Source organism: Ruditapes philippinarum, unplaced genomic scaffold (assembly GCF_026571515.1).
Source record: "Ruditapes philippinarum isolate M1 unplaced genomic scaffold, ASM2657151v2 ctg3465_1_1_1_1, whole genome shotgun sequence".
Lineage (NCBI taxonomy): Eukaryota > Metazoa > Mollusca > Bivalvia > Venerida > Veneridae > Ruditapes > Ruditapes philippinarum.
Window position 1 is genome coordinate 65,428 of NW_026852323.1, and position 14,273 is coordinate 79,700.

The 14,273-nt window shown below is 30.1% G+C and overlaps 1 protein-coding gene across 4 annotated transcripts in view; it reads left to right on the forward strand.

The window, feature by feature from the left end:
• The window catches only part of LOC132756681 (dedicator of cytokinesis protein 7-like), an 84,620-nt gene that overhangs the window by 42,544 nt on the left and 27,803 nt on the right, over positions 1-14,273 (forward strand). For all 4 annotated transcript variants that reach the window (XM_060747811.1, XM_060747819.1, XM_060747826.1 and 1 more), the window contains 2 exons: positions 754-911; positions 1,770-1,946. In XM_060747811.1, the coding sequence (XP_060603794.1) occupies positions 754-911; positions 1,770-1,946 (335 nt within the window). The remainder of the gene's footprint in view (positions 1-753; positions 912-1,769; positions 1,947-14,273) is intronic.

The following is a 14,273-nucleotide window of genomic DNA, read 5'->3' on the forward strand; positions in this document are numbered from 1 at the left end:
CAAGTGTATTAATGTTTATTAATACATGTAATAGCGAAACTCCGGAACTTGGTAAAAAAGTGGATTTTCCACTCTTATCCAGAGTTATAAACAAGCTTTTGTTTTAACAACTTGGTCTTTATATCAGTAATAAGGACAGTATGTAATTTGACCACTCTATTGTGAACAGTAATGCATTGTGAAGTTTTAACAATAAAAGTTTGTTCGTCACAGCCATAAGATCTACCTTTGCTGAATTCCAAATAACATCAATTGTCCTGTATTATCTGATTTGTTAATGAATGTTTAAACATTTACTAGAACCTAGTTTAAGTGGCCATATCTCTTTATTTCGATATATATAAAAAAAAAAAAAAAAAAAAAATGTTATTCTTTAGATAAAAATGTAATTAATTTATAATAAAATTGTAATTAATTTTAATATATTTTATATAAAAATGTTATATAGTATTTAGTAAATAGTATTTTTTTTGGGGTGGGGGGGCATAAAAATGTATTTATTTTTTTGGATAAAAATGTATTTTTTTTGCTAAAAATGTAATGAATGTGTAAATGTTAATAAAAATAATTTTAATAAGAAATGTAATTACTTAAAAAATGTAATTGATTAAAAAAGGAATTATTTTTAATAGAAATGTTTTTTTAACATTAAAATAATTTCAACAGTATCACCGTTCAATCCATTACTGTAAGTCTATATACATGTACAATATTGTATAAAAATAAAGTATTTCATACTTCGAATGATTCCAGCTTTACCGCAGGTGTACGATCCAAACATGGAGGGTCGTTACCGGACAGACGAGGAGATGGACACGATAAATCAACGTGTAGCATTAGCTATAGCCGGTCAAAACTTGTTCAGCAAATACAGTGAACCATCACAGAGTCATGGTGATATCAGTGCCAAAGTGTGTTATCTTTCCTATATTTTATAATTTCTTAATACAGTGAAACCCCTTCGATTCAGACAGCTTCGTGACTAAGATTTTTTGTCAAATTTAGGAAAAATAAGTTAGTTCTTAATGAAAATAAAAAAATCTTGCATGATATCACAATTTTTAGCTAAAAATTGTGATATCATGCAAGATTTTTAATTTTACTTTAATGTTAAAAAATAATTTTAAATAAAAAAATGTAATTACTTAAAAAAATGTAATGGATTAAAAAGTAATTACTGTTTGAGGAAAAGGAAGAGCCATTGTACTCATCCTAGGGTAGGAATCAGTCTTTGGTTAAGTTTTTACATGCAAGTGGTATCTGCAAAATTTCTAAAAGGAATCCTGGGAAACTGTACACACTTATTTGAGAGCATAATAAGAGGTTACTATCCAAGGTCCATAACTCTTACATAAATAATGACTGATTTTCAACTTAGAAAATTTTACATTATCCAGGCTGTTGTTTTACTATCGAGCACTGAGAATAGTTGAGCATGCTGTTCTACTGACAGGTCTTGTTATGATGTAACATTTATTTTGTTTAATACTGAATAGCTATTTATGAAAGTTATATACAATAAAAATAATTTTCTGATGCCATCTAAATGGACTGAAATTTTTATCTTTATTTTTAATAGTTTTGTTACTTTATGTAACTTATTACTTGTTTGACTTTTTTTTAACTTTACACAGATAAACTTAAATTTATGTGTTTGCGATATAACTTTGTAGTAATAACCAAAAAAATGCTCTAAAATATATTTTTAGTAGGTTTTTATCTTTGACTGTATAATGTACAGTATTGACAATTATTTTGATATTTCACAGATAAGGAAATGCCAGTTGAACGCCGAGGATACGAGGAACTTGTTGATCTGTTTCACATGGGTGTTGAAGAATGTTGACAAGTCAGTGTTACGTCAATGGTGGTCTGATATGAAAATCGACAGGCTGAACTGTATACTAGAGATCATTTACTATGCCATCTCTAACTTTGAATACAGGGTATTTATAGCATAACATCTATCCAATTTAAGTCACTCTTGTATTTGCTATGTCATAAGTCTTACTCATTTATAATTAACCTTTTTATTCAATCATAAGTTTAGACACTTTCTTTTATTCTGTAAATAATCCATCACTTGTCATTAATAATAAATATATTCTAGTCGGAAGTATATCTCAGTCATAAGACTAACTCGGTCATAAGTCTATCCCAGTCATAAGTCTATCCCAGTTATAAGTCTATCCCTGTCATAGGTCTAACTCAGTCATAAGTCTATCCCTGTCTTAAGACTAACTCAGTCATTAGTTCATTCCTGTCATAAGTCCATCCCTGTCATAAGACTAACTCAGTCGTAAGTCTATCCCAGTCATAAGACTAACTCAGTCATTAGTCCATCCCTGTCATAAGAATAACTCAGTCATAAGTCCATCCCTGTCATAAGACTAACTCAGTTGTAAGTCCATCCCTGTCATAAGACTAACTCAGTCATAAGTCCATCCCTGTCATAAGACTAACTCAGTCATAAGTCCATCCCAGTCATAAGACTAACTCAGTCATTAGTTTATCCCTGTCATATGACTAACTCAGTCATTAGTTCATTCCTGTCATAAGTCCACCCCTGTCATTAGACTAACTCAGTCATTAGTCTATCCCTGTTATAAGACTAACTCAGTCATTAGTCTATCCCAGTATTAAGTATCCAGTCATAAGACTAACTCGGTCATAAGTCTATCACTGTTATAAGTCTATCCCAGTCATAAGATTAACTCAGTCATAATTTACCCCAGTCATAAGTATATCCCAGTCATAAGTCTATCCCAGTCATAAGTCTATCCCTGTCATAAGTCTATCCCAGTCATAAGTCTATCCCAGTCATTAGTCTATCCCAGTCATAAGTCTATCCCTGTCATAAGTCTATCCCTGTCATAAGTCTATCCCAGTCATAAGTCTATCCCAGTCATTAGTCTATCCCAGTCATAAGTCTATCCAAGTCATAAGTCTATCCAAGTCATAAGTCTATCCAAGTCATAAGTCTATCCCTGTCATAAGTCTATCCCAGTCATAAGTCTATCCCAGTCATAAGTCTATCCAAGTCATAAGTCTATCCCAGTCATAAATTCATATTCATGATCAAGTTTAGGTATAAATTTAGCACAGTCATTAATGCAATACAGTATATAATAGTTTAGGTCAGAATAGGAACTTGGTCATTCAGCCACAATGCATGCTAAGTGTTTACTTTAAAGTTATTGCCAGGAATTTATGAATTCCTATTCATCCTAGAACATAAGAGGTTTCATATGTATGCAATTAGACTGAAAATGCTATTAAAACTATTGAATTTTCAGACATTCAGAAAAACATACTGTAACTTGACCTTTAAGATAGCAAAAGTAAAACAAAAACAAAACTGATTAGACTTTTGACATGGAATTTACAATGGTATGATAAAAAAAAGAAAATGCATATATTCAGTAATATTTCCAGCATCTTGGTACTGAATTGAAAGTTACCTCATCTTTGTTCTTTTAAGAAAAAGATATGTTTTACTGAATTCCTTCTTTCTTCTGATACACTTGTTTTATATGTCTGGACAGATTCAATTAAGTGACGATGAAATTAAAGTAGAAATACGTAGTTTAATAGAAATGAATTTTTGAAAGTAACGAGCATTATGGTTTGAATTGCTGGTTTGAATTGCATGCTTATTGCATAACATAACACCATTGCAACTAAAATTAATATGCATGTAACAATATGTAACAATGACAATATAATTGTATACTTCTTTTCACAAATAAATAAGACTGTTTATCAAAATAGATTGATTAATTAGCTTGATATGGCATTTGGATAAGTTTTCGCTTTCTATTTTTTTAGCTTTCAGAATTATTTACTTTTAGTTTTCAAAGTTAATTTTTTTTAACCTTTAAAAGCAATAGCTTGGTCATGCATCATTAACCCATCTTGTTGAAACTTTAACACTTTGTGGGATTTATTTAGTACAGTTTTGAAGTGTATCCCTTAGCTTTCTCGAACCGAAAGTGGGTAGCCTTTTATACTACAGTGGAACCTGTCTAATCCGAAATCGTCCGGACCAGAATAAATGTTCGGATTAGAAAGGTTTCCGGATTAGAAAGGTTTCCGAATTAGAAGATTTTTATCATGTTTTTTTCATGTTATTTGCAAAATAGTTTAAGTATAGAAAACGGGAATGCATTTGAAAGTGCAATTTAGATATTTTATTTTTGCAGTCTCTTATCGTTCATTTTAATACATGTGAATACAAAAATAAAGAACTAAAAATAAATAAATAAGCAAAAATATTATGTCCTCAAGGGTAAGTTAACCTACGATGTTAAACAGGAGGCCGAGACATGATTAAATATTCGTACCAGCAGTTGTCAATTGTTGTTTACTCTTATCCGATTCAGCGACTATCCGAATTCACTGACAGTTTCCATAAATTTTCATTACTTAATCACGTATCATTGAATCGATTACAAAGGATTAAAAGATATTTGAATTCTTTTGCATTATATCAAAATATTTATAGAAGCTGACGAAAAACAATCAATTAAGCAATTATAGAAGATATCAAGGCAAGCTAAGTGTAATTTTCACACCTTCGCAGATCACACGTTTCACCCATTAATCAAGCGAAATAACACTTATCAATTTGGTGTATGTTTACACCTGATTATTTGTTATTTTGAATGAAGGTGTGACATTTGGCAAAATCTGTTCGGATCCGAGAGGCAAATTTTAGAGTAAAATAAGAACAAAAATTGAAAAAATCGTCCGGAATTCGGAGTAGACAGGTTCCGGATCCGAAAGGTTTTTTACTATTGAAAATAGAACTAATAAAATCGGGACCGGACACTTCGTTCGGATAAGAAAGGATTCCGGATTAGAAGGGTTCGGATTAGCAAGGCTCCACTGTAATATAGGGCCAGGCCAGCCTGCACTACCGTGAAGTTTGACCAGGCTCTATACTGTTGATAGCTGAATTTTTGTATTTTGATATTGAAAACCTTTGATTTTAAAATGTTCTGTACCAAATTCAAAGCAATGCAATGTTTTACACAAATTTTGCAGGTTTAGGGATATATTTCAAAATAGGAATTCATTTGAAACGGAAAAAAAAAATCAAAATAGTTTTTGTGGTGTTTGGAGCTAGTTAAATTAATAAAGTTATATCAGTTCAGTGAGTGTTGAGTAAGTCCACTTAGTGTAAAAGTTTGAACTTAAGTTTCGATTATTTATATATATTCCTGAATTTAGTAGTTGAAAATTTCTTTCACATATGTTGGAGATAATATTCTTTTCCATATTTATTTTTACAAAGTTAAAGATTTTGGTAATAGTGAATAAAAAAAGTTCTGTTTTTTAAATCATATTCTTAAAATGTAGACTTTTAGATCAGTATGTACAAATATATATTTGTTAATTGCCTATATGTCCTATATGTGAAAGGAAGTTTATGTAGTTTGAAATGGAAATAGGCTATACCTTGAATCATTTAGGAAGTCTCTGTTTTACCAATATATCATAGATTTAAAGAAAAAAAACAGAGAAAAAAAGGGATGTTTTAGTTTTCTTATCATCCCTTCTTTAGTCTCCGAACATGTTTATTCTTACCATGCTAAAAAAAATTAAATGGAGTTATCTTCCTTTCAATCTGGATAAAACCATTCCATCATATTTGGACAAATTTCAAAATCAATATTGGCTGAATAACAAACAGTTCAGGCCATGATAATATGGCATGGATGATCCAGTTGTTCTTTTATTTACTCCCATTTATATAAAAACCTCACATTAATTATAAAAAACAAACAAAAAAAAACAAAACAAAAACACAATTTTTTTCTTTTCAGTTTGCTTGCATTTTAATGATTGTTTAAATTTATTTTTGTGGAACATTTAACATTTTTTGTTGCGGTTGAGCATTCCTGGGCCATATCTGATTATTAACAGTAGATTTGGAGTTCTTTTATTTCATTGGTTGATTAATACATGACCTCAGGTAAAAGCCCCACCTCCTAAATTTTTTTTTTTTGTAAGTTTCTATCATTTTTCATCAGTTAGAAACAATTAGACTATTTAATTTGCTTTCCCCTTGAATGGTAGCAGTGATATATACATTGAAATAAATGCTGCTTTAATTGGATATTTTTTGTTTAATAATTATTCATTTGAGTGTTTGGGAGCTTTCCTATTTTTGATTGGTTAATGTTGAAAATATTAGCCACTCCCCAAATATAGCCACTTTTATTTGATTGGTTAAAATCTCTCATCAAATTTTGAGGCAGATCCCAGCTATATAAGCATACCTGTAATTGGTTGATGTTAGCTTACACTTGATTGGTAAATATTTCTGAAATGCAGAAAATCAGGGTACGTTACGATACCGAAATCAACTTGATTTCGGTAAAGTTACCGAAATCAACTTTTCATTACCGAAATCAACTCGTAAAAACTAGCCTAGTTAAAATATTGCTATTATTTCTTCATTATTTGATGAAAATTAGTAAAATAGACTTTCAGTTAAAAAATCTAGTGAAAATATTTTATTTTAATGATGTTATTAACAAAAATGTAATTAGAGTTACTTCCCTTTGTTCTACATCCAGTTATGTGTTTAGCATTACCGAAATCAGCTGTGGGGTTTAAATTATGTATATATGATACACATATGATACATGTATAGTGTTTATTTAAGATAATTTATGTTTTTGAAATTAAAGAAAACCCGACTGCATTGATGAGAGCGTTCAGTTGCAACTGAAAAGTAGAATATATTCATTTAACACGGTACAATATTAATTTGCGAAGTAAGAATTTTGTTCTAACCTATGAAATGAACTTTCGAACAGGGGTTGACTTACTTTAAGTCATTATGCAATAAAATATATTGCAGGTTTAGAGATATTTGATACGCAAATTATGTATTACATCACGACATTTATAACAAGACATTAGCACAAGCATGTTATATATCTGCACGTGATTGTCGTGCATAACAATTTTCTAAACAAATCGTATTTTTAAAATGCTAATTTTGAGCGGATGGGATAACTTATCGGACTATGATGGAAAAATACAATACTGTACGTGTAATGTGAGTTAGAGCTAATTATAAATTTTGTACATGTATCTGTTTTATGAAGTAAAAATATCCAACTTCTTCTGGAAGTTATGATTTTCTTTTATAAATTTGAATACAGATATATAATTCGACTGCTCTAAAATTTGCCATAAACATTGTATAATGTTTCAGGCAGTAAAATTGGAAATTGGAAAGTTTGTGTTTTATATTTGTAATCCAGCAATCTGTGTCTTTTTTTATTGAACAGTTCAACAATATAATAACAAATCGCTAACATATGTTATGGGGACTCTTTATTATATGACATCATTTTTATATTTTAGTCAAATTACCCTTGTCCATCCATATGTTTTAGTTTTTAATGTTTATTACGAAATACATGTAAACAGATGGTTCATTATAATCTTTTATTTTTAACATACATGTACATTGTATATCTGTCAACTGCATCTCCTGTCTCAATCATTTAACACCTTACTTAATACAGTAATACACAACATGTACCGCTTCACCCGGCATTTCATTTTTCCTAATTTTGTAAATTTCATTAAAATTGAATAGATTCAAAATAACAGCACATATTCAACCAGGTACAATAAATACCATATCGTACAACTTTACAAATTTGAAAAGTGTCAGTATTAAATGTTCAATTTGTTCCATCATATAAATATAATATATCAGTCATTCCAGAAATTTATGCTGTTTACAGATATGAAAAAGGATTTTAAATCGATCAACATAAAATCATGATTTAACAACTTTTCCAATAAGTAAAATATGTAGTTATGAATATGTTATAACGTATCAAGGACATCAAAAAATTGCAAAACAGTATACATTTTATATACAGGAACGCATCATTAAACATGTAACAGATTAATCTAATTACGTCTAATTATGTTGTTTGGATGATTTAAAGTTTCCATGCGCGGCTGTATATTAAAGGATTGTAGTAAACGAGAATGTAATGTCAACTAGCACCTCCATTGTCCGAGCACGTGTATGTTTGATCTTTATTAGTAAAGGTGTTATGATTATATGATTCATGGCTACCGCTACGTCTTTTTAATTTAATCAAATCATATTACTTTAAGTCTATAGGACTTTAGTGTTCTTCATGTCTTTATATTTTAGAAAATGATAAAATGAGTGAAGTGCAGACTATAAAAATATTGTAGGTTGACGTCTGTTTATTTGAAATTTATGCATGCAAGCGCAATATATATATTGAATATTGAACATAATATTCCATGAATCATCTTATGTTTGCTGGAAAAATCCTTGTTTTGATTCAAAGTTTAAAACTCACTGAAATACCTTTTTTCATAGACTTCTGAAATTTATGCAAATTGTAGTCGTTATAAAATAAGGATTCATAACAAAAAAAAATACAATTATAATCAAAGGCAAATAAAGAACATATTTGTGAGGTAATTATCCTCAAATTATTTAGGGGTTGTTGAAATCGTAATAATTTGATTTCGATAATGCGATACATTAATAACAAGGGAAGTAATCATGATATAACATACGTATTTATCTATAACATCATCATTTTTTATTATTATATGTCATTTTCCTTTTTTTGTGGTTCACTTTGAATTATTTTATATTAATGAATTAGAAAAGATGAATTTAAATATTTATTTTAACTTTTACAAGCCGATTTCGGTATGGTAACATATATTTCGGTTGTGACAAATCAGGGATATTTAGATATTTGTTTCTAATTTCATAATTATAAATTATTTCGAACTGATTTTTTGCATTAAAGTCAAACTAAACCCATTGTAATAAATTATAATGAAAAAAATATAATAAAACGCTTAATTGTGATTTAAATAGTTGATTTCGGTAATGAAAAGTTGATTTCGGTAACTTTACCGAAATCAAGTTGATTTCGGTATCGTAACGTACCGAGAAAATCATGTTTAGATTATGTTAGAATTTATTTGGATTTGTGATTAAAAGATCAGTCGTTATTTACTAAATTACTTTCCTAAATAAAAATCCAGTGCAATATTTTTTTATCACTTTTAAAGGTAAAATAATGTGGTATTAGGGTATTAATTTGATGATGACAATAAAAATATAAAAAATTGTATTCAGATCAATCAATTATATATAACAATATAGATAGATATATTAAGTAGATTTCTATACATCACAGGTATTTCTCTTAGTTAATATCTCTGTTTCTGTGTAACCTACTTAAGGGACATTTGGTATTCAACTATTATATACATAATCAGAAATGACACATAGCATATAACTGGTAATATCCTATCATTTAGTAGATCTTGATAAAAGTAAATCATTATGTTCTAAATGAAAGTAAAAACTCTGGATTTAATGTTTAATAAGCAATAAGCATTTCATTAACAATTGTTTATTTTTTGGGGGTTATTTAGACATTCAGTAAATCAGTATGTATTATATTACTTGGAATTGGTAAGCTGAATAAAGCTTTTTACTCTTTTGACTTCCCAGCTTGTGTAACTGACTTGCCTTGACTTTTGAACTGGTAAATGATATGATATGTATATACTAGTAAATTATTTAAATTTCAAAATACTAAAATTGAAGAGTTATTCAATTTTGAAATTGTCAGACTGTACTATAGTGAAAACTGGCCTGGCTATATACTGGCGCTGACAAATGCAAAATTATTATACCCCCACAAACGAAGTTTAGGGGGGGTATATAGGAGACAGCTTGTCGGTCGGTCGGTCCGTCGGTCGGTCGGTCCACATCATGGTTTCCAGCCGATAACTAGAGTTTGGAGTGAGGTATTGTAATCAAACTTGGTATATAGCAACCTTATGTGGAAACCCCGGTTGGTATTGCATCTGGACCCCCTGGGGCCAAGGTCAAGGTCACCGTTACTAAAAATAGAAAAATGGTTTCCGGACAATATCTAAAGTTAGGAATGAGATATTGTAATCAAACTTGGTATATAGCAAGCTTATATGAAAACCCCAGTTGGTATTGCATCTGGACCCCCTGGGGCCAAGGTCAAGGTCACCATTACTAAAAATAGAAAAATGGTTTCCGGACAATAACTAAAGTTAGGAATGAGATATTGTAATCAAACTTGGTATATAGCAAGCTTATATGAAGACCCCTGTTGGTATTGCATCTGGACCCCCTAGGGCCAAGGTCAAGGTCACCGTTACTAAAAATAGAAAAATGGTTTCCGGACAATAACTAAAGTTAGGAATGAGATATTGTAATCAAACTTGGTATATAGCAAGCTTATATGAAGACCCCGGTTGGTATTGCATCTGGGGCCAAGGTCAAGGTCACCATTACTAAAAATAGAAAAATGGTTTCGGACTATAACTAAAGTTAGGAATGAGATATTGTAATCAAACTTGGTATATAGCAAGCTTATATGAAGACCCCGGTTGGTATTGCATCTGGACCCCCTGGGGCCAAGGTCAAGGTCACCATTACTAAAAATAGAAAAATGGTTTCCGGACAATAACTAAAGTTAGGAATGAGATATTGTAATCAAACTTGGTATGTAGCAAGCTTATATGAAGACATAGGTTGGTATTGCATCTGGACCCCTGGGGCCAAGGTCAAGGTCACCATTACTAAAAATAGAAAAATGGTTTCCAAACATGCTCCAATAAAAGAAAAGAGAATTAAATTTGATGCACAGCCTAAATGGTTCACTGATGAAATTAAAGCAATGATATTTTTAAGAGATAAATATCACAAAAATGGAGATTTCGATAATTATAAATTATTACGAAATAAAATAAACTCAGAGATTAAGAAAAGCAAAAAGAATTTCTTCAATAATGCAATAAATGAAAGAAAAAATCCAAAATACATTTGGCAAAATATTAATGATTTAACTAATTTAGGTAAAAAGGAAAATGTACTTATTCCCGAACGGCTCACTTTTGGCGATACTACATTTACTGATCATGCTAATATTATAAATGAATTGAACAAACATTTTGTAAACATTTCTAATATTGTCGAAAAAGTACAGTTATCTAACGACGAATTTAAAATATTGAAGGATAAGTTAGATAATAAATTGAAATGGAAAGAATTCAAAATTGAAAGCATTTCTGCATTTGAAGTTAAAAACATTATTGATAAACTAGATGCAAATAAAGCCACTGGACTAGATGAACTAGGTCCAAAAATAATAAAATCGTGTGGTGACTTTGTGACCCCAATGATTGCTAGCATAATTAATAACAGTATAAGACAAGGAATATTTCCCGATGAATTAAAAAATGCCCGAGTTATTCCAATTTTCAAATCTGGACTGAAAGATGATCCGAGCAACTATCGACCTATTTCTATCTTGCCTACAATCTCTAAGATTTTTGAACGTCACATAGCTAATCAGTTACAGCATTTTTTCCAAAAAAACAAACATTTTACATAATAAACAATCAGGTTTTCGAAAGAATCATTCATGCAATACGGCCCAAAACATTTGAAAGTCTCCTGGCTAAAAGATGTTGATAGTGGCAAATATATAACTACAGCATTTTAGACTTGCAAAAGTCGTTTGATTTAGTTGACCATGAAATACTTTTTTTATATACTGAAACTTTATCACTTTTCTGTCACATCATTAAAACTGTTTCATTCGTACCTGTCTAATAGTATACAGATAATTCAAAATGGAGACTTTAAATCTGACGTACAATATGTTAACTCTGGCGTTCCACAAAGCTCAATATTAGGTCCTTTACTGTTTCTTCTTTATATAAATGATCTCCCAAATATTTGCGAGGATGTTAACATAGATTTATATGCTGATGATTACACATGATGCATAAATCTGGAGATGACATATAAGTTATAGGGGAAAAACTACAATATAGCCTTACTATGATTATTAAGTGGTGTAAATAAATAATATGCTTTTACACCCTAAAAAATCTAAAAGTATGCTGGTAGGTAGTAGACAAAAGCTAAAGATTGCAAAAGCATTAAATTTGAAAATTAACGACTCAACTCTTGACAATGTAGAATCACAAAAAACTGCTTGGTATTTATGTTGAAAATACACTCAATTGGCACTGTCGGGTAAATGATGTGTGTAAAAAATTGAACTCTAAAGTTAATTTATTTAGGCGTATAAAGTACTTTTAAATAAGGAATCTCACATGCTTTTTTTATAATGTATACCTTCTTCCTATTTTTGATTATTGTTGTAATATATGGGGAAAAGAAAACAAAAAATATATATATGCCAAATATACAAAATACAAACACGAATTTGCAAAATTATTCTAGACCTTCCAATGAGAAAACAATCAGAAAATTTATACAAAAGATTAAAAATATTGCCTTTCAAGAAAAGATGTATTTTTCACAGCGGTGTCCAAGTATATAAAGCATTGAATAATATGTCCCCTCAATATATCCGAGACTTACTTACCATATCTAATAATCAAAAGTATAATCTAAGATCGATATCTCACGGAAATTTAATTTCGTCTTACAAACCACGTACTAATTATTTTAATGACACATTCCAATTTAATGCCATGGTTATTTGGAATTCCATACCACTGACTATAAGAAGAAAAGCAAAATTGCCAATATTTAAGAAATGTTTCAAGAAATACTTATTTAATCAAATTTAGCATGGTCCGTATGTCTTATATATACAGGATACGCTCTTTATATTCATACATGTGTTTTTTTATTATTATGTTTTCTAATAATGGGTGTCTGTCTTAGTTTCAAGTTTTTTTGACTGTGTTAATTTTGTAAGTTAATTTTACTTTTTAAATTGCAGATTAAAATGATGCACTGATGGAAGTATTATGTTTAATGATAAATAAAATGAATTGTATGAATGTTCAGTATATGTGTTAATATATGTTAAAATTGTGATAACCATTTAATCATTTCTTTTTACATGTTATATGTGTTCTTTTGTGTGTGTGTTTTTATTTTTTATTTTTATTTTAGAAGGCCACATTGTAAATAAGATGTTGCAATCTGTATATGTCTTAATGTGTTACCTTCGGTAAATAAAGTTATTATTATTATTATTATTATTATTATTATATCTAAAGTTAGGAATGAGATATTGTAATCAAACTTGGTATATAGCAAGCTTATATGAAGACCCCGGTTGGTATTGCATCTGGACCCCCTTGGGCCAAGGTCAAGGTCACTGTTACTAAAAATAGAAAAATGGTTTCCGGACAATAACTAAAGTTAGGAATCATATATTGTAATCAAACTTGGTGTTTAGCAAGCTTACATGAAGACCGCACTTGGTATTGCATTTGGACTCCCTGGGTTCAAGGTCACAGTTACTAAAAGTAGAAAAATGGTTACCAGACAATTACTAGGGTTAGGAATGAGATATTGTTATCAAACTTGGTGTATATAGCAAGCTTATATCAAGATCAAGATAGTTGGGATTGCAATAAATTGAAATAAGTCTTTGTACACAGTGCTGATGGTACTTTATTTACTGTAGGTTTATTTCAAATTTTTCTTCAGACAACTTATTGTTCAAGAGTCAAAGTTGCTGGTGGGGGTATTAATCACCTTCAGTGATAGGTCTAGTTTTGACTGGTGTTCATAATTGTAAAAACACATTATTGATTATCATTAAGTGTCAGTGAGTTACTGAGTAAGAGGAAATTAAGCATCAGGCAGTTAACTTAAGGTGACAACGGAGTCAATTATCACTGAAAATACCTAAAATGAGATTTTTTGCTTAGTAGATTTATCCATCTTTTCTGAACACATTCGTGATTTAATTCTGGGAGCAGTTAGTCCAAAAAATGTGTTTTTAAACGTTTTAAAACGATACCTGTACCATTTTTATCTGCTATTCGCGTTACCTGTCAATTATCGATAACGCTCTGCCTCCTGCTGAGGCATCAATGAGGGAAATCGGTAGTTCCATATATGCGTGAATTACCAGTCCATACTACTCGTAATTCATGTATCGTACAAATACCGAATATCGTCTACCTTTTATTTACCCTTTTTTATAAAATAAGAAATTGTCGGCCAATGTACGTAACATAATGTATGAAACAGAAATAATCCATCGTCGGATACCCACGGTCGAACCATTAACATTTATCATTTATTACATGTTATGTGACATGATTATCAATCGTGGGTTGCGAACGGGGTTGATTAAAAATATAGTTGCTAAATATCCATAATGTGTGAAAATAATTTGTCTGTCCCGTTA